The following is a 20,458-nucleotide window of genomic DNA, read 5'->3' as shown; positions in this document are numbered from 1 at the left end:
TGATGGAGGCAGGCCCTGCCACAGGAGTGCTGAGTCTGCTCACCTGGGGCCCCTGCTCTGCCCAGGAGTTCTCCCAGGACAGCGCACAGCCCCTCCCACCCTGGGTTGTCTACCTGAGCTGCACACCTGAACTGGACCGATTCCTATCTGCACTGAACTCGGGGTGGAAAACCATCTACCAGGTACCCAGCTTCCAGAGCCCCGCAGAAGGGAGTCCTTCCCTGGGGAAAGGCGCCCTGCACGGCACAGACCAGGGCAGGCGTCAGGGGCCCAGGGAAGCACTGAACTAGGAGCTCCAGGACAGACATCTGTAGGACCAAAGGGACAGGATGCTAACTCCCTGGGAAGCTGAGGCTAAAGCAGGAAACACCATTCTTGACCTTCTCAGTCCCCATCAAAAACCAGGATTTAAGGGCTTATAGTGGGGCTAGAGCTGCGCTCAGATGGTGGGGGCATAGAGCTCAGAGCCAGGCTGAGGGGGCCTCATCAAACTCCGGGACAGATCCTGGTATGAGCACGTGCTATGCTGCCCCTCAGAAGCTTTGGGCCCACCTTGGGCAGAGCACATTTCCACAGGCAGACTCCCAGGCACAGAGCCTGCCTCCTGGTGCCACCACCCCCAAGAACCGGTGCACCCCTGGAAGGAGGAAGCTCAGGGAGCGTCGCCTGGTGGGCTGGAGCCCTCGTTTCTCAGCAGCATGGACATAGTTCCAGGGCAAGGCTACACCTGGTGTGGAGGGACCCCTCGGCTCCCTGAGAGCTCTTGGCGCAGCCCTCAGATTCCTGCCATGTCCCACACAGGTGGACCTCCCCCACAAGGCCTTCCAGGAAGCCTCCAAGAAGAAGTTCGAGGATGCCCTGAGCCTCATCCACAGTGCCTGGCAGCGGAGCGACAGCCTGTGCCGGGGCAGAGCCTCCCGGGATCCCTGGTGCTGAGGCTGAGCTGGCTGGTGTCCCAGGCAGGGCAGGAGAGTGGGGCACGTGGGCAGCACACAGTCATCGCTGTGTTAGTGAGCTGCATGGGGCCAGGCCCCCACCCGTGTTCCCAGGCAGCCAAACCACTGAGTGGGGCTTGAGACCCAGTCTCCCTCCCAGGGACCCAGAGTGGGTGCACCACACCCTGGGCTTCCTGCCTGGCAAGGAGCAACTGGGAAGTGCTGGGGCAGAGGGTCCGAGCCCTATGGGCTCTGCAGACGCATGGCCTCCTCCCCGGGGCCGCTGCCTCAATCCTTGAGGGGCAGTGGAAGGACTGGGAGGGCAGGAGCCTCTTCCTCCCCTGGGTCAGGGGCCCGGGCAGAGGCTTAGGCCGCCCTGGGGGCTCTGAGTGCCCGGCCATCCCTGTTCATGTTTGAACATTGACCCGGCTGGGAGGGAAGCCGGAACACCGAGGTCTATGCATGTCTCCTCCTCACTAACTCCATTCCCAAGCACACTGCTGCCTGCCTTCCAGACTCCGGGGGTGATGGGGGTGATGGGGGTGCAGGGGGCCAGGCTGGCCCTCCCTGGCATCCAGGAGGCTCTGCATGTCCATGGCCCCCTCCCTGACTCCTTCCAACCTGGCAGTGCCTGTGGGATCCGAGAATCAGGCTGTGTCCTTCTGCCGGGAGCACGGCGGGATGGGGAGGAGGGCTTGGAGAGGAGCAAAGCCCACCAGCCTGTGACAGCTGCTTGGCTGGAGCCAGGTCCTTCCCAAGAGGGGCCCTCTGGGGAAGAGGGTCAGGGGGCCTGGGTTTTGTTTTTTAAAATAAAATAGACATGTTATATTGCCAAGACTTGTCACTGGCCCTTTTATACCAGGGTGGAGGTGAGGAATCTCCGACTCCTCCTCTTGGGCCCCTGGCCCTCTTAAGCTCCCTCTTAAGCTTCTGGGCCTCACCTTTGCCCTCCCTCCTGTTTCCTACAGAGGCTGGGTGGGAGGGGCAGCCACCAGCGCCAGTCCCAGGACTCGTCTGCACTCCCAGGGCAGGGCACTCCTTCTCCCCTCCTCCCCAGCTGTGGGACCTGAGCACCCGCCACTCGGGATAAACCCAGGAGAATCCAAGCGGTCCCCAAGACCTCTTGTTGGCTACCACCCTGGGGCTGGCCTGCGGGTGCCCAGCCTGCCCGGTCTGGGAGAAGTTCCTCAGCCCTTAAGCCCCTCAGCACTGTGGCCTCCAGGGCTTCAGGAGGAAAAGGGTGGACACGTGGAAGAGGCAGGTGTGGAGGCCCTGAAGGTGGAGTTCTGGGCAGGGTGGCCCTGCCCCTGGTATTGATTGGAACTTAGTGATGCGGGGTGGCCCCGGCAGGAGAGAGGCCCCCTGGAGCAGAGGTTGAGATGGACAGGGTGCTGCTGGCTCCCACCTGAGCAGCCTGGCAGCTGACAGTAGTGCCCAGGGATGGGAGGTTCCATCTCACCAGACACCAAGGGCCACTTCCACGCCTGGGCCTCTGCTCCAGAGAACCGCCAGGAAGAGGGGTGGGACTAGGAGGGCAAGTCCTTGCCAGGCGAGCAACTAAAGCCACAAAGTCACTCGGTGAGACACAGCGGCTCTTATGTTTCCATCTTCTACCCACCCCGGGTGATTGGGTGAAGTACTGTGCTAGGAGCTCTTTACACATCTATAATTCTCGAAGGAACTTCTGCAGTGGGTGTCCATACCCCAACCTTAAAAATGGAGAGACTGAAGCTCAAAGAAGGAAGTACTTGCTTGGGTCACATGTAACAGTGGAGCCTGGGATTTCAGACCAGTTTCACAGGCCTCTGGAGCCCTCTGCTGTCACTTGGCAGTGGAACCATAGGGCACACGGAAGCCAGACCAAAAGACCAGGGCCGGGAAAGGGGACATCACACGGTGGTAGGGGTGGGAGGAGCGGTGCTGAGATGTGGAGAGAAGGTCCCAAGCAGCTGCCTCTTGCCCAGGGCCCCGAGCTACAGCACTGGCCAAGCCAGAAGCAGGCACCAGCCCTTTGCCCCAGGGCCAGAGAGAAGGCTAGAGGGCCAGAGGAGCAGGAAGAGGCTTCCTGGTTGATCAGCACTCTGCTCGCCACCCGCCCCCCCAGTCTCCTTTGGGGCCCAGGTGACCTTTCCCCCAGATCCCAGGGTCCAGGCCCTCCCCTGCAGGGAGGTGTGGGGGATGGAGGCAAATGGGATTGGTTTGGAGCCGGCAGGGGCGTGTCCTGGCCTCCAAGGAAGGAGCAGAGCAGGTGGACTCCCAAGATAGACCAGGAGCTGCCTGGCAGCCAGTGACTTCTCTGACCCAGACCTCTGCCCTCCAAGACATGGCCCCGGGCTCCCTCGATCCCCAGCCCTGTGGCCTTAACAGGGTGAAAACAGCCTAAGCACCGCCACTCCAGGGCCTGTGCCCACCCCCTGGCCCCTGGCCCTGAGGCCATGGAGACAGTGCCCCCAGCTGTGGACCTGGTGCTGGGTGCTTCAGCCTGTTGCCTGGCCTGTGTCTTCACCAACCCCCTGGAGGTAGTGAAGACGCGGCTGCAGCTTCAGGGGGAGCTGCAAGCACGGGGCACCTACCCTCGGCTCTACCGGGGCTTTGTGGCCTCCGTCGTCGCGGTGGTTCGTGCAGATGGGCTGTGTGGGCTGCAGAAGGGGCTGGCTGCCGGCCTCCTCTACCAGGGCCTCATGAACGGTGTCCGCTTCTACTGCTACAGCCTGGCGTGCCAGGCTGGCCTCAGCCAGCAGCCGGGAGGCACCGTGGTTGCGGGAGCTGTGGCGGGGGCACTGGGAGCCTTCGTGGGGAGCCCTGCTTACCTGGTGAGTGCATTGTCTCCATCCACCCCCTACCCTGTGACCCAGCTTGCATGGGGGCGGCAGTCTCCTGGACTGGCCTCTAAGGAGCAGGTGGGGTGGGGCAGGCTGGGTGGGGCAGCTCCCCAGAACATCCCCGCCCAGGCTGCCTGGAATCTGCCCCTTGGTCCAGAGCACCAGGGCTTGGCCCTGATCCTCACTCCCCTGGGGGCCCCACCCCACCAGTCCTGAGCCAGGGGAGGGGGTGGAGGGTGGCAGGAGGTCCCTTGTCTTCCTGTGCAAGAATAAAGCCTCCCTCTAGTGAGGGCCCCTGTCCAAGCCTGGATGCTGTCATTGCTCTTGGTTCTCAGAACAGCTTTCTAAGGGTGAGCAGAAAGGTCGCGAGAAGGTGAAGGAGCTTGTCCCAGGTCACACCTGATGCAGATGCAGGCTGCCTCCAGAGCCTCACCCTCAGCCCTATTCCACACATCGGGAGGCGGCAGGTGCGGGCTCAGGGAGGTCTGGGTGTCAGGGCCCAGTGAGGCGTGCCCTCGACACACACAGCTCCTCCAGGCTCTCCCAAGTTTCCATCCCCAGACCCTGTGTCACCTCTGCACGCACAGGTCAAAACGCAGCTGCAGGCCCAGACGGTGGCCGCAATGGCCGTGGGGCACCAACACCATCACCAGGTAGGGACCGTCTCTCCTGAGAGTTCCCCGAGCTGGGCAGGTTGGATGGGCTCCTGGACAGGCACGGGCTGCCCAGTGACCCCATGCCCTCTCCCCACAGAGCCTCTTGGGCGCCTTGGAGACCATCTGGCGGCAGCAGGGCCTGGCAGGGCTGTGGCGGGGCGTGGGTGGGGCCGTGCCCCGGGTCATGGTTGGCTCGGCCGCTCAGCTGGCCACCTTTGCCTCTGCCAAAGCCTGGGTGCAGGAGCGACAGGTGAGGCTCTGGGGACACCTGTGCCCGCCTCCACACACAAGAGTAGTGGGGGGCTCCTGCCTTCTTTCTTTCTGTCTGTCCAGATCCGCATCATACCCACACGTCTCCACCTGGACCCTACACAGGGAAGCCGAGGGCATGGTGACAGACAGGGCACCTTAATAAAGCTGAGGGCCCTGGCTCTGCCCTCAGGCCATGACCCTGGCTTTTGGGTCCAGCAAGAGTGAGGAGTCGGCAGTAGACCCTGAAGCTCAGGGGGGATGGGGTGGGGAGGGAGTGGCTGGAGGGGCCTCCTCTGCCCCACATTCCCCAGGTCTTCCAGCCCCCAGGTGCTGAGATGGTGGGGTGATACCACGTGGGTGGGTGGAGGGCAGCCACGGGGGTCAGTAACCTGTATGTCCCCACAGTGGCTCCCGGAGGACAGCTGGCTGGTGGCCCTGGCCGGGGGCATGATCAGCAGCGTAGCTGTGGTTGCTGTCATGACCCCCTTCGACGTGGTCAGCACGCGGCTGTATAATCAGCCAGTGGACGGGGCAGGCAGGGTAAGCAGGGGATAGAGCGGGGAGGGCTGGGTGCTGGCGAGCACCCCCCCCAACACACACACCCAAACACACACCCAGCTAGGGACATGCGGACATGTGACCTACACGCACACACGTTAATTCGGCTTGTTTGCTGAACACCCATGTCCCAAGCATGTGCTAAGCATTTTCACATCCACATTTTAATTCTCTCCTCACAACCACCTTCATTTTCCTGATGAGGAGACTGGGGCTCAGGGAGATCAAGTGACTTGCCTAAGGTCACACAGCTCGTAAGTGGAGGAACCTGAACTGGAATCCAGGCCTGACCCCACAGCCTCACTGACACAAGTCCTCATATACACTGGTACAGGATGTGCCCAGCACAAAGGTGCTCTCCACAGCCTGCGTTAGGGATGAAATCCACCTGCATGCTGCTAACCACGCCTGTCCTGGGGCGGGGGCTGCCTGGAGGAAGCGGCCCCTTTTGAACTTTCACAGCCCAAAGGGACACCTTTATGTGATTCGCTGAGCTTGGGGGCAGTGCCTTTTCTGAAGTACCACAAAGGCCTCACACAGACACACGCCACTGTGCCAGCCAGGGCCCCACAATGCCTGCAGTGATGTCTGCCCTGTGTCTGTCCCCAGGGCAAGCTATATGGCGGCCTCGCCGATTGCCTGGTGAAGATCTGGCAGCAGGAGGGCCCCCTGGCGCTCTACAAGGGTCTGGGCCCCGTCTACCTGCGCCTGGGCCCCCACACCATCCTAAGCATGCTCTTCTGGGATGAACTCCGGAAACTGGCCAGGCGGGGCCAGCACCAGGGCAACTAGGCGGTGTCCTTCACCCCAACACAGCCGGCCACTTGGCAGGACATGATGGCCCGCTGCAGCTGGGAATGGCTGTTCCATAGCCAGCCCAGGCCCAGGCCCTGCCCCAAGGTCCAGGGAGAGTGTGGTCAGACAGCTGTGGTCAACCTAGCCCCTGAGCCCACATAGGGCCAGCAGACCCACCTGGAATCACCACCCACTCCGTTCTCCAGAAGTGTTCATCCTTCTCTGTCCCAGGTTACCTTATCCCAGAGCCTTACTTGTCACAATAACCACTCCAAGGTGTGAACAGCGCTGTGAGCTGGGTCACATACAATATCAACCTGCTTACACAGTGAAAGTGAAAGTGAAGTCGCTCAGTAGTGTCCGACTCTTTGCGACTCTACAGACTGTAGCTTACCAGGCTCCTCTGTCCATGGGATTTTCCAAGCAATAGTACTGGAGCAAATTGCCATTTCCTTCTCCAGGGGATTTTCCCAACCCAGGGCTAGAACCTGGGTCTCCTGCATTGTAGACAGACACTTTACCGTCTAAGCCACCAGGGAAATCCTGGGAGGTAGTAAAACTCTGTTGCTGATGAGGAAGTGGAGGCTCAGAAAGGTGAAGTGCTTTGACCAAAGCCACGTAGCTTTGAAGGGTCAGAGCTGGAACTGGAACTCACCTCTGCCCACCCCCGACCTGTGTGCCCTTGGTGAGAGCCAGGACCATGGAGGCCGGAGTGGCCCTGAGGGATCACTGCACACGTGGGGAGGTCCTGGGGAGCACCGTGAGGCACTGGGGCCATCATCTGTGTTAGTCTGCCAAGGCCACCATTACAGAGCTCCTCAGACTAGGCAGCTTAAACAACAGAATGTTCTTTTCTCACAGTTCTGGAGACTACCTGTCCAGGTTTGGTTTCCTCTGAGGCCTCCCTTCTTGGCATGTAGACACCTGCCTTCTCCCAGGGTCCCCACCTGGTCTTCCCTCTTTGTGTCTGGGTCCTAATCCCCTCTTAAAAGAACACCAGTTATATCGGATTAGGCCTCAGGCTAATGACCTCATGTTCCTTAATTACTTCCTTAAAGACCCCATCTCCAAATACAGTCATCTGAGGTTAGAACTTCCCTACATGAATCCGGGGTCGGGGAGGGGACACAACACAGCCCCTCAACTACGAGCTTTTACTGAGGGTCTCCTAGACGCCCAGCACTGTGGGCATTTGCACAGATTCTCATGACAGTTCTGAAAGGTAGCTCTTGATGCGCCCATTATTCAGATGAGCAGACTGAGGTCCCAGGAAAGGAAGCAACTTCCCCAAGGTAGTAGAGCTGGTATCCTCACCCCAGACCCTTTTCTTTGTCCAAGCTGCAGCCACACTCCCCCCATGGGCGTGTCCCTAAGGCACTGACCTTTGTGCTACAGAAGTGGGCGCTGAGTGCCTGAAGAGGCAGGACTGGCTGAGGTCAAGTGGCCTGAACTGCCTTGCCCGCCACACCCCATGTCTGCAAAGAGCTGCTCCCCAGGCGCAGCCCTACTGCACACTCCAAACCAATAAAGTTTTCTATTTTGTCTACTTCAACGGCTCCGCACTGCTGGCAGCCTCAGTCTCTGGACTCCAGAACCCCAACCCGTGGCTGGCTCTTCTGTCTGGGAAAGGAGGACCCAAAAGAACTGGGGCGGCCCCACCCCTCAGGCCAAGCGAGGCCTGCCTGCCGCCTAGTGGGCACGAGGAAGATCGTCACGGCGGGCGGCCCTGCGGTGCGGGGGGCGAGGGCCTGGAGCTGGGTCCTGACGCTGCCCCCCTCACACCCCCAACCGCCACCCCCACCCCCCCACCCTACTCCGCCCCCGGCAGTAGGAGGGGAGACACCCCTTCCAGGCCTTGGGCTGAGAAAGCGAAGCCTTAGGCTGTGGGGGATGGAACCCGTCCCCTTCCAGACCTCAGGCTGTGGGGGGTGGAAGCCCCCTTCCAGACCTTGGGCGGAGCGGGGAACCCCACACTTCAGGCCGAGAGGGAGAACCCATAACAGAGGCTGAGGAAGGACAGATAAGGCTTGGGGCTCCAGGAAGGCGCTGTGGTGCAAGGCCCACAGAAGGGTGAGAAAAGTGGGCGCCAGACTCGAACAGGACCGACACCAGCCCACCCAGAGATGCCCTCCACCCCATGCTGCCCAAATGGCAAGCGCCTGGGCAGCGGTCTTAACTCACAGCCCCGAAAGTTTAAGGCCCTGGCTCTCATCCCTTCCCCTCCCCTGGGCTTTTGACCCCTCCCGGCTCCTCCCCTCGCCTCCATCACCTTTGCCCGGTGGCGGTGACGTTGCGGTCTCTCCGGTGCAGACCTGGCCGGAGGCTGGGCTGGATCCCCGTGGCCATGTTCTCCCTACTGTCCCCCACCTCCTGGCTCCCCAGCCTCCCCTCCCTCGACTGGGGCTCCGGCCTCCTCGACGCCCTCCTGCAAGGTGAGCGCCTCCCCCTTGCCCCTCAGCCCCGCCCCCTGCCGGACACCTGCTCAGCTCCCGATGATCCCACCCACGTGGAGGATCCCACCCACGTGGAGTATCCCGCCGCCTTGCCTGCCGGCTCCTCTAACCCTACCACACCGCCCCCCCCCCCACTGCCCCCGTCAGGCCTCGTCGGGGCCTGCGCAGTCTCCATCCTGAACAACCTCCTGAAGGTATACTTCTTCGTGGGCTGTGCCAAGTGAGTGCCCACCTCCCCTGCGCCCTGAAACCCACAGTGAGAAGAGGCCTCTGAGAGGAGGGCCGGGAGGAAAAGGCCGCCCCTCCCTCACCCCAGGGAGTGGCTGGGAGCCCCGGGACCCCCTCCAGGGACCAGACTCGTGGTTCTGCACCCTCTGTCTGTCTCCTCTGCCCGCGCCCCTGTCTGTCTCCACAGCCACCCGGAACTTCGTCTTGAAAAGCAGAGGCTGCAGGCCCGGTGGGAGTCGCTGGAGACCGTGCATCTGGCAGGGCTGGCCCTGATTCTGACCGTTGTGGGGGTCCGGGTGGCTGCCCTCGTAGTGCTCGAGTTCTCCCTCCGGGCTGTCTCCATGCTGCTTTCCCTGGACAAGGTGAGACCACAGGGAGGTGGTGGGCGAGGACTGCCTGGCCCTGGGCCCTAGTTTTCACCCCGGAATAAAACAATTGGCAAAACTGTGATGATTGCCAACGCCCAGTCTCCACTCAGAGTGGACACAGCCCCAGGCCAAGAAGATAACACAGCAGCTCGAGGCTGTCTGGAGCTTCCAAGCAGCCAGGCACTGTGCTAGATGCTCTGAGTGCATCATCTCATCCTTGTGACCACAGTGGGTAAAAGTTCGCTCGGATCCCAGTTTCGCATGTGGGAAACTAAGGCTCAGAGAGGCAGAGGGGCTTATCCATGGTCAACAACCAGCAAGAAGTAGAGTCAGGCTTTGAACCCAGTTCTTCAAGGCTCTGAGCTGCCACTCTTCAGCCAGCAGACCAGTCCCAAGTAATAACCATGACTGAAATTAAGCTGAAAGAAATGATATAGTGATGAAATTTCCCTGGCAGTCCAGTGGCTAAGACTCTGTGTTTTTAATGTAGGGGGTGTGGTGGGTTCGATCCTTGGCCAGGGAACTAAAAATCACACATGCCTGCATGACCTGGCCAAAAAATAAATTTAAAAAGACAAAAGAGATGATCCCAGTGGGCTTGACCTGAAGGCAATATTTCCTCTTTGGGAACGATCCCTGAGGTTCCTTCAGGCTCCAGCCTCCTAAAGAGTGGAGCATCTGTACTGTGACACCCTCTGGGTCCCCCCAGGGTGATGAGCGGCCTAAGCCCCCATCATTGTCCCCCCACCCACCCACCCAGGGCTCCAGGGGCACCGAGAAGCTACAGCTGTACCTGCTGTGCCAGTACTCACTGGGCTGCGGGCTGACCTGCGGCCTGAGCTTCCTGCAGGAGGGCGCCCCGCACCGCACGCTGAACCTGATGCTGGGCCTGGGGCTGGCAGCGCTGCTCAGCACGGGTGCCCGGCGCCTCCGCCACCACGTCTGCCGGCTCTACGAGCTGCACAGCAGCCAGCGTTACTGTGGGGTCTGCCTGAGCCTGCTGGCAGGCGCGCACCACCTCCCCCGGCTGCTGGGCCGCACTCTGGCCGTGACCTTTATAGTGGGCAACCTGGCCGCCGTGGCCCTCATCAACCAGGACTTCCTGACCACCTCAGAGGCCGTGCGCTTCTGGACGCCTCTCACCATCTGCTACACCCTGCTGGTCATCTACATGCAAGGTAAGGGCCACGGGCAGCAGCTGATTCACTCGACACTCACACCCTACCGTCTGCCCCGGGCCCAGTGCCGTGCTAGGCCCTGGGGAGGACGACGACACTCAGATCTGGCCCCTGCCATCCCAGAGCACCCAGTCTGGTAACAGTAGCCATGCAGTAAACAGAGAAGGGTACAGGGTGCAGGGTGAGCCCAGTGAAACAGTACTTGAATTGGGCCTCAAGGATAAGCAGGAGCCCCGGGGAGAGATCACGACAGAGGGAATCATGTGTACCAAAGCCCAGAGGTGACTCAAGGCCTGAAAACAGCAGGGAGGGGACGAGGCTGGCCGGGTTCACAGGGGCCCAATGGAGAGCTGTCATCAGCCAGGTGAGGCAGTCTGTTCAGACGCTGTTGTAGGGTTTTAAGCAGGGGCGAGTGACCTGTTCAGATCTGGGCCTGAGGAGGAGCCACCTGGCTGAAGGGTAGGGATGGGGCCGAAGAGACAGGACAAGGAAGGGCAGTCAGGCAAACAGGGCAGAGATGCAGAGGCCCTGATGTGGGAATGAGCCTAGCACGCTTGATGGACCACAAGAAGACTGGGATGGTTGGAGGCAGCGAGCCTGAGATGAGGTTGGAGAGTGGACTCCGATCAGATGGGGCAGGACCTCCTTGTAAGGTAAGGAGTCTGGAGTTTATTCCAGATGCAGGGGGATGTCCTGGGAGGATTATAAGCAGAGGAATGATTCCATCTTGTTAGTGTGTTTAGAAGGCTACTGGCTGCTGAGTACACGCTGAGTTGTGGGGTCTAGACTAGAAGCCAGGGGCCCAGTGAGAAAGCTGATTTGAGAGATGAAAGCAGAAAGAGCCTGCAGGGCTCACTGATGGATCGGCCGTGGGAATGCAGGAAAGAGAAGAGTCAGGACGACTCCAGGGCGAGACCCTGGGTGGGCAGTGAGGCCCAGGAGGAGGAAATGCCCAGTAGTTGCAGAGTGGAGATGGGGTGGCGAGGAAGGGAGGGGGGCTGCCTGTGGAGGGAAAGGCTCGCACCTTCCTGGGGAGGAAAGTGGTGGGGGAGCTGGGAGGTCCAGGCCCAACTCAGCTGGACCTCCGGGTGGGGTCGCAGGGATCGGGCAGGTGGCCAGTGACGGGGGCCCTGTTTGCAGAGGAGCAGCGGCAGCGCCCCGGCCTGAAGAGCCACGTCCAGACGGTGCTGGTGCGCATGTGCGGTCTCTTCGTGCTGCTGCTGACAGTGGGCCGCTGGCTGGACCTCCTGGGCATCCTCATCTGCCTGCTGGGCGAGCTCTGGTGCCTGGTGGGCATCCGCAGCCTGCTTGATCTTTGCCAGATACAGGTGGGCACCCCCGCCCTGAAGGTCCCCCAGACACTGAAGCCCTGCCCCAGACAGCCCCGGGAACCTCACCAAGTCAGGGTTACCTTTTGACCCCTCAGAAGCCCAGGTCACTAGGAATGGGGCGATTGAGGGGCACCCCCACCCCATCCATAGCCCACCCCATCCTGTGCCCCAGAGCCCCAAATGAGAGGAGCATCCTGGAAAATTGGAGGCCTGAGTGCCCCCACGGGATGGAGGGGATTGAGTGGCACCTCCATCCTTTCCTCCCTGTCTCCCCTCAGGATTTTCCACCCCAGAGGCCTTCGGTGTCAGCTCCAAGCCAGCCCCAGCCCTCAGCCCCTGCCCAGCCTGAGGAGGGGACGGCTACCTCTTGAGTGACCTCGGCAGGGACTTGGGAGGCTCTCAGGTCCACTCAGGCTCACCTGGAGGCCTTGACCCCAGGTTACTACCTGGAGGCAGAATGGCAAGGCTGCCCTCTACCTGGAGCACTGGGGATCTGCGGGAGGGCGGGGAGGATTTGGGGCTGGGTCCCTCAGAGGGTGGGAGTACCTGGAGGCCGCTGGGTTAACCTTTTCCTTTTTCTCAGGGCTGGGGAACAGATACAGGTCTCCTAGACCTGCCTTCCCAGGGACATTGGGGGGACTTGTGTTCCCATGATGGCTCCCCCCGTTCCCCACCTCCCTGCCCTTTCCACAAACAATAAAGGTGACTTTCTCAGATTTTTCTTAGAAACGTGAACACACTGAGAGGTGAAGACGCTTGTCTAAGGTGATAGAGCTCTTCTGACTGGGGCAGGCTCCTGGGATGTGTGCCTAGCTGGGTCCCTGGGATTCAGGAATTTGGTGTGGAGGTGGCTGAAGAGGTGATCCGGATGCAGTGGCATGGATGGGCACACGGTCTGGGACTCCCCGGCTGTTTTGGGTGGAGGATGCCCGTGTCCTGTCCCATCCCAGGTTGAGAAACCTGTGGAGGGGCTATGATGCTTGGGCCTCTGCTGGTGCCCTTGGGTCCCCCACCTCTGACCCTTACGTGGGGATCCTTCCCATCTCAGCTGTGTTCAGCCTTGTATCCCCCGCAGGGCCCAGCTCATGAAGGTCAGAGTATATGGAAGAAAGATTAGGCACCAACAACTCTGCTTATCTGCTGTGTGGCCTTGGGTAGGCCACTGCCCCTCTCTGAACCTAGCAGAAGAACAACTGTCATCTGTTGGGCACTGTGCTAAACATCTTTATTACCTCATTTCATTTTAACGTCAGACCCAAGAGGCAAGTACTGTTACTACTTTTTATAGATTCAGAAACCAAGGCTCAGAGAGGTTAAGGGAATTACTCAAGGGACCACAGCTAGTTAATGGCAAAGCCAGGATTTTAATTCAGGTAGCCTGACATCCAGAGTTCAAGTGCCACGCATGCTCCGTGCTCCTCACTTCTTGTGGAAGAATTGGAGCCAGGGAAGTTAACAGAGGTGGGCATAGTAAATATGGCAGGTCCATTCCTGGTAAATTCTGGAATGTGGCTCCCACCACATTTTGTCCAAGTTAACCTGAGGCTGTACTATACCTATGATCTCCTGGTCTAGGCACCAGCCCACAGGGCAGTTTGCATCCATGGGGGTTGAGGACCCCAACTCAGGGGTCCTTTTCCAGAAGAGACCCCACAGGGCAAAGGAGACTCCCAGCCAAGGGACTTCCAAACAGGTTGTGAGGGTCTGGTTGTCTGGGAGAGGCAGGGGAGGCACCTGGGAGGAGGCGGGACCTGGAGAAGGTTCTTGGAGAGTTCCAGGTTCTGATGGAACTTCTCAGCCAAAGCCTATTGCTTTGGAGCAGACAGAGTCCGGCCTAGGATTCTACTCCCTGTCCTGGGTGCATCTGAGATCCAGGGACCGACTGGCCCCAAGGCTGGACGGTGCTTCCAGCACATTCCTTGAACTCAGAAGCTCGAGCCCAACTTCTGATCCCCTGCTCTCCATCCTACTCCCAGGAGGCACATTGCAGACTCAGGGAGGCTGAGGTGGGGGAAGTGCCTGTGGATGCCCCTCCCCCAGTACAGAACCCAGCCTCCATCTGCTGTGCTTGTTCCCTCTGGGCAGGAAACTTGCCCCAGTCTAGGAGGAAATGGGCCAGTCTAGGTGGCACAGGGCCAGCCCCTTGCCAGACCCAGATTGGACAACTGGGTTCCAACTCGGGCCTGATGTTTTTCCTGGAAGGTTCCCCAGCCTCCCAGTCCCCAACTCTGCCTGTGACCTGGTGGGAACAGGGCTGGGAGGAGACTGGGCTTGGAGACCCTTTCCTTTTTATGGGCACAGGGACTGTTTTCCAAACAAAAAGTCAGCCACGTGAGCTGAAAAAGGATTCTTTTCTTATCTATTAAATTATTTTTGTGAAAAGTTTGACAAGGGTATAAAAATCAGATCATTCTACTGAGACACACCAAATAAAGAGAAATAGGCCTGAAGTCCGGAGGGCAGAAGAAATCCAGAAGGTATGATCTGGAACAGGAGCAGGAAGCTAAATTTGTTAGGCCACAGACCATGAGATACCAGATCCTGGGCTCTGACCAGCATCCTCCTGAAGAAGTGGGAGAATAGAGCCCCAGTTCCTGCTAAGAGGGGATGGTAGCCTCTGGACCACCTGGGATTGGGGTAGGCCTGCCTCCTTGCTCCTAAGCAACACCCCCCCACACCCTGTGGCTTTTCTGAGCTATGGCATTGTCCCTCTGGCTGCCCCTTCATTCCTTCCCCCATTACTGAACATCTGGATGGGGCAAGGCCCTGGGCCAGAAGCAAGATACACAAGTAGCAATTGCTGCAAAAAAAAAAAAAAAAGCTAGTAAGGGGATAGAGTAATGGAGGGTAGGGAAGACATATTTGGTATCAAAAGCCACATAGCAAATGACCCCCAAATGTAGCAGCTTAAAGACTTGGAGGGGACTGGATCCTCCCTTTGCCTGGGAGTGGGGTCTCTCCTGGAAAAGGACCCCTGATTTGGGACCCTCAATCCCCATGGATGCAAACTGCCCTTTGGCTTGGTGCCTGGACCAGGAGATCATAGGCATAGTACAGCCTCAGGTTAACTTGGACAAAAGGTGGTGGGAGCTGAAAGAGTGTTTAACAAGTATTAAAACCAGCATCCCAGTGTTTTCGCTGTATTCTGTTGGTTAGAAGCAAGTGGCTGTTTCGCCACTCTTGAGAAGAAGGGATTACTGGAGGACGCAGTAGAGGAGAGGGGTCTTCGGGGGCCGTTTTGGAAGCCGCCTTCCACAGAAGGCTTCTTTGAGAAGACCTTCTCTGAGGAGGACCGGCCAATAAGAAAGCTGAGGGAGGAACACCCCGGGCTGAGAGAGCCACACAGGGAAAGGCCCTGAGGTGGGAGCCAGCTGGGAGGGTCTAGGAACAGCAGGAAATTTAGCGTAGCGGGAACATCACAGGATGCAGTGGCCGGAAGGAGGTCACGGAGGTGGGCAGGCACCAGAGTGCTCAGGGCCAAGGCCAGCACTGGGACTTTATCCTCCTGTGGCGGGCAGACAATGGAGGGTTTGCCCACAGAGGTGACATTATCTGGCTTACATTTTCTTTCTTTTTTTTTTTTTGGCTTACGTTTTCAAAGGGTTCCTCTCTATCCTCTTTTTAGAGTAGACCGTATAGACACGGTCAACCAGTTTTTGAAGCATTTGGAATAGCCCAGGTGAGAGGCTGGGGGCTTGGGCCATGGAGGTGGCCAGGCTGGCTGGATTCTGAACATGTTTTGAAAAGCTGATAAGATATTCTGGTCCTTAGATGTGAGCTTGAGAGGAAGCGAGGAGTCCTGGAATCCCTAGGTTTTTGGCCTGAACAGTGGGTGAATGAACTGGGGGCCTCTAGGGACAGGGCAAGGTTACCTCACGTAGGTGGGGTCACCATCAGCAGAAGGTCCAGTGTTATGACACGGTCTGAGGTTTGGGGAGCCCCTGCTGAGATTGAGCCACAGAAACCAAGTCCTGAAGGTTGAGGGGGAGTTTCAAGGCCACGGGGGTGGTGGTGTAGCCCAGGTAGGTCTCAAGACTTCTGAGTGGCTTGCGGGATGGAGGAGGGGTCAGTGTGGCTGGAGCGGAGGGGACAAAGGGCACGAGAGATGCTGTCATGGAGGCAGGCTGGGCCAGATCACCAGGACACGGGAGGGGCTTGTCATTTCCCCAAGAGCGTCGGGAGCCGCAGAAAGGGTGCGGGCCTGTGATGACTGCATGCTGCTTTCGTGAGACGGTCCAGCCTGCTTGGAGAACGGATTGTAAGGAGTAAGAGCAGGCAAATCTAGGACTTTCCTGGTGGCCCAGTGGTTAAGAATCCACCTTCCAACTCAGGGACAAGGGTTCAATCCCTGGTCATATGCAACTGAGCCTGGGGGCCACAGCTAAGACTCAACACAGCCGAATAAAATAAAATAAATAAGAGCAGGGCTAATTCAATTTAAGGGTTCCTTTTAGGAAGAAGAGTACAAAATTTGTATGTAAGTGAAAATTGAGGTTGAGAAAGAAAAGCAAGATCAGTTACTGGAACTGTAGAGACTTGGGTCAGTTCTCCTGACATCTCTCTGGGCACTTTGGCAGGAACACTTAAAAGGAAGATGTTTCCTGTGTGTAACCTGGCTGCCCTTCCCTCCTGCACCACTTCATAACTCCCAGAGACTGTCAGCCCTCACAAGGGCCACGTGAGTTAGGGAACTGAGCAGAAGTGTCATTAACTTCACAGTAAGCCCACCTCTGGCCTTCCCTGGAGGCTCAGTGGTAAAGAAGCTGCCTGCCATTGCAGCAGATGTGGGTTCGATCCCTGGGTCTGGAAGATCCCCTGGAGAAGGACACAATTTAGGGGCTAAACAAGAACAACACAAGCCTGCCTCCAGGGAAGAGAAAAGTAAGGAGGTCAACTGGGGGCTGTAGCAGGGCCTAGGCCACGTTACACTTCAGTTAGGCGGGGTCTCAGGATTGGGGTCCCCACAACCAGAGAGAGCGGTGGAGCATTGGACAGATGCTGCCAGGGGTGGGAACTCAAGGAAGAGCCTGGGGTCAGTGGGGGAACAGGGGCCTGGCGCTGGCAAGCAGCCGAGGGATTGGGGAGATTTAGGGAACACTCCCAAGTGAGTGAAACCAGGACTTCCTCCTCTGTTGACAGAAGGGACTCTGACTTTCAAAGCCTGGTCAAGGAAGGGCCTTTCCAGCCCACTAAGACTCAAGCCCGACCATGGCCCACCCTACACTTCCCCCTGTCTCTGAAGCTGATGCTGAGTTGCTTAGCGGAGGCCTGGCCATGGGAACCAGTGGGTCCAGCCAGAGCCAGCTCAGGCCCCTGGACCAGGAGGGGATTAAGAGCCAGACGTTGTTGTCACAGTCAGGTCTGGAGGCTGGGCCTGCCTGGCCTGTGTGAACACGGGCTTGGGGTCTGAGAGTCGGAACTTCATGTAGCTATAACTGTGGTTCAGTTACTCCCTGTGTGGTTTCTGACCATGTCCTACACACTTTGGAGAAGGAAATGGCAACCCACCCCGGTATTCTTGCCTGGATTCCATGGACAGAGGAGCCTGGTGGGCTACAGTCCATGGGGTCACATAGAGTCGGACACGACTGAGTGACTAACACTACACACTTGGCCTGTTCAGTTAAAAAGGCTTGGAGCTGGACTATGTAGGCTTGAATGAAGCTTCCTTACGGAGATGACCTTGAACAAGTTACTCTCTGTGCCTCAACTTCTCCATTTGTTTAGAGGACCGTACGGGATGAAGCAGGTAGGGCACTCAGACCAGAGCCTGACCTCTGGTGCTGTGGCCCCCACCTCCACATCAGTCTTGGCGAAGCCCTCTTGATGTGAAGAGTCGATGAGCACAGTTGAGTAAGAGGACCCGGAAGAAGACACTGGCTCAGGTGGCAAAGGCAGGAACAGATCTCGGGGAGGAAGGAAATGAAGAGATCTCCCGCCTCCCCACCCATCCAGCAGGCTGCTCCCAGGTGGAGAAAGGTGATGCATATTTTCATTTTATTTGCAAAGAGCTGCATGAGAATTTAGCTGGTGTCACACAGAGTCAGACACGACTGAAGTGACTTAGCAGCAGCAGCAGCAGTGGTAAAGAACCCACCTGCCAGTGCAGGTAGATATGAGAGACACAGGTTCAATCCATGGGTTGGGAAGATCCCCTGGAGGAGGGCAGGGCAACCCCCTCCAGTATTCTTGCCTGGAGAATCCCATGGACAGAGGAGCCTGGCAGGCTACAGTCCATAGGATTGCAGAGTCAGACACAACTAAAGCCACCTGGCATACACGCATAAGGATTTATAACCCTGTGCTGCCCATTTTTCTTGTATTATTTTCCCCCAGCCTTCAGGACAACCTTGTGAGGAGCTGATTGTTATTTTCTGTATCTTCCTGGAGAAAACTCAAAGTTCAGAGAAGTTAAATGACTTGCTCAAGGGGGCTTCCCTGGTGGTCCAGTGGTTAAGAATCCATCCACCTTCCAGTGCAGGGGACGCAGGTTTGATCCCTGGTCAGGGAACTAAGATCCCACATACCGTGGGGCAACTAAGTCCCCAGCAACTGCTGGGCCTGTGCCACAACTAGAAAGAAGCCTGCCTGCCACAACGAAGACCTGACGCAGCCAAAATTAAATACATAATTTTTTAAATTGACTTGCTCAAGATTACATAGCTAATAAGTGGGGGAGCCAGGATCCAAATTCAAGTGGGTCTGACTCCAAAGCCGAAATTCTTAATGCTCACTAACTTTGCATATGCAGCTACTTTAAGACCCCCTCCTCCTACTCATGCATTAAATTCAAATTACTGAGACCCTACAAAGTGACAAGCACTGCGCTGGCTGCTGGAGACAGAGTAGAAAGTCTCAGCCCTGCTCCCAGTCTGGTGGGTAAAGCATATTGGTTCCACTCAGAAGCCTTGAGGTGAATCCGTAAGATTGACATGACTCCTGACACCTGGAGGAATTTGCACAGGCTTCTCAAAAGTGCTGAGACTAGTATAGAGTTTGCCAGGAGGAAGGGAGTGATCAAGACTCATGAAGTCTCACCAGTATGCCTCACGACTCTGCTATAAGCAACAGAAATAGTTTTTAACTGGCTGAAGAAAAATCAAGAAAAAAAAAGATGCACTGGTTCCAGAGATCCAGTGGGAGGACTTTCAGGCATGGCTGGATCTAGCAGCTTAAGTGATGAAATCAGTTATTCTCTTTCTCTGTCATCTTTGCTCTGCTGTCCTCTGTCTTGGTCCAAGTGTTGGCAGAAATCATGCCAAGCTGGCATCCTGCCAGCATGGGAAAAATAAGTCCTCTTTTTACATACATCCAGCCAGGAATTGAAAGTAGGGGTGAGGTTTTCCAATCAAAAATTGGGTGCTGTTACTAGAATCTAGGAAAGGGATGCTAGCTGACAGAATCCATGATGTCTGTTAGATTCTTGAGTGGAACGAAGTCTTCCTTACCTTCAGCATTTTGTCCCTTACTATGATATCCAAACCTCTGTCCTCTATATGATGGGAAAAGGAAAGGAGCTCACCTAAACACCTACTAAGCATCAGGCAAATTTATCCACATTCATCCCAACAAATCCTCACAGTGAAGCCACAAGAAGGTACTGCCATCCCAGGGTTATAAGAGAAAACTGAGGCTCAGAGAGAAGCAACTTGCCCAAGGTAACAGGCTGGCAAGTGATCGAGCTGGAATCACTCACACATACTGATGTTACCCCTATCTGTGCTTGCCACTGCTGCAGCCCGCCCCTGCTACAGTGTGCAAGAGGCCCTACTTCTCTGTGCTGCTGCACCCCTGCCAGCCCCTAGCACAGGACCCTACACACAGTAGGTATCCAGGAATAAGTGCTGAACTGACCTGACTTCATACAGACAGAGTGGAGGATGGAGGGAGGACAAGGGCAAGAAACCAGGACTGGGAGGTCCATGGGTTTTTTGAGGCTGTTTGCCAAGGAATAGACCACCCCCCCAACCCCAACCCAGATGCATAATTTCATGCAGCTTCACATGTGGGGATCCCTAGGCTGGTTGCTGACAGCTTGGCTCTGACCTGGCCGGGGTCGAGCCTGTCAAGGGGAAAAGCAACTGGACTGAAGGATGCTTTCCTCCCCTGGGGTCTCTGGCTTCCTGGGGGCTGCAGCTCAGCCAGCCTCAGAGGAGAATCGGAGCAGGGAGGACAGCTCCATGTCACTCTCCCCAGGCTTGTCACTGTTCTCAGATCTAGCTGCAGAGCGAAAGGACCCTGTGAGCCAAGAGTTCTGGAAACCAGGCAAGCATGATGTGGGAATAGCCAGTGCCACTACTGGTGCGGCAGCAACTCTGGGCTGGGCCCTCGAATGCCTCGTCCCCAGGAGCTCTACAAAGGGAAGCATTCATGTCCCCACCCAAGGGTATCCAGTCCAGCTGCCCCACGTTATAGGTGAGGAAACAGGGCCTTGGAGAGGGGAGGAACTTGTCCGTGATCACAGCCAGCACCAGAGAGCAGGAGTTAAGCCTAAGTCTGACCTCAAAGCCTGTGTTTTCCTTACTGCCTTCCTCTTCCTGGAAAGTCCTCCCCTGTTCCTCTTGTAGCTGGTTCCTCCTCATCTCAGCTTAAGTGTCAGCTCCCAGAGAGGCCTGGCCTACTCCCTCCTACACCCCTTACTCTGTCTTAGCCTCTTGCTCATTCCTGTATAGCACACATCACCACTGGTAATCATCGTATTAATTTTTGTTGGGAATTCCCTGGCAGTCCAGCGCTTCGGACTAGGTGCTTTAACTGCAGTGGCCAGGGTTCAATCCCTTGTCGGGGAACTAAGATCCCACAAGCTGCACGGTACAGCCAAAACAAACAAACAAAAAGATTGTTATGCCCTGCTCTCCCCCGTGGATACTATTCCATGCTAT

At 57.4% G+C, this 20,458-nt stretch overlaps 3 protein-coding genes across 3 annotated transcripts in view; all 3 read left to right on the top strand.

Moving 5' to 3' along the window:
- Positions 1-1,681, top strand: part of PLEKHM2 (pleckstrin homology and RUN domain containing M2) — a 39,134-nt gene extending 37,453 nt beyond the window's left edge. Inside the window, exons 19-20 of the mRNA XM_068985884.1 lie at positions 66-182; positions 802-1,681. Of these exons, the coding sequence (XP_068841985.1) occupies positions 66-182; positions 802-936 (252 nt within the window). The 3' untranslated portion in view covers positions 937-1,681. The remainder of the gene's footprint in view (positions 1-65; positions 183-801) is intronic.
- A 1,689-nt stretch (positions 1,682-3,370) lies between these two features.
- On the top strand, positions 3,371-6,015 carry SLC25A34 (solute carrier family 25 member 34). The gene is made up of 5 exons (XM_068985595.1): positions 3,371-3,748; positions 4,345-4,410; positions 4,511-4,663; positions 5,071-5,205; positions 5,833-6,015. Exons 1-5 carry the CDS (start codon positions 3,371-3,373, stop codon positions 6,013-6,015), a joined length of 915 nt encoding a protein of 304 aa, XP_068841696.1.
- Positions 6,016-8,328: 2,313 nt separating this feature from the next.
- Positions 8,329-12,138, top strand: TMEM82 (transmembrane protein 82). The gene is made up of 6 exons (XM_068986457.1): positions 8,329-8,450; positions 8,619-8,691; positions 8,887-9,061; positions 9,828-10,245; positions 11,386-11,573; positions 11,855-12,138. Exons 1-6 carry the CDS (start codon positions 8,363-8,365, stop codon positions 11,945-11,947), a joined length of 1,035 nt encoding a protein of 344 aa, XP_068842558.1. The 5' UTR covers positions 8,329-8,362; the 3' UTR covers positions 11,948-12,138.
- Positions 12,139-20,458: the final 8,320 nt, after the last annotated feature.

This window comes from Capricornis sumatraensis, chromosome 14, assembly GCF_032405125.1.
Source record: "Capricornis sumatraensis isolate serow.1 chromosome 14, serow.2, whole genome shotgun sequence".
NCBI lineage: Eukaryota > Metazoa > Chordata > Mammalia > Artiodactyla > Bovidae > Capricornis > Capricornis sumatraensis.
The sequence above is the reverse complement of the archived record's forward strand: the minus strand, read 5'-3'. Positions and strand labels throughout refer to the sequence as shown.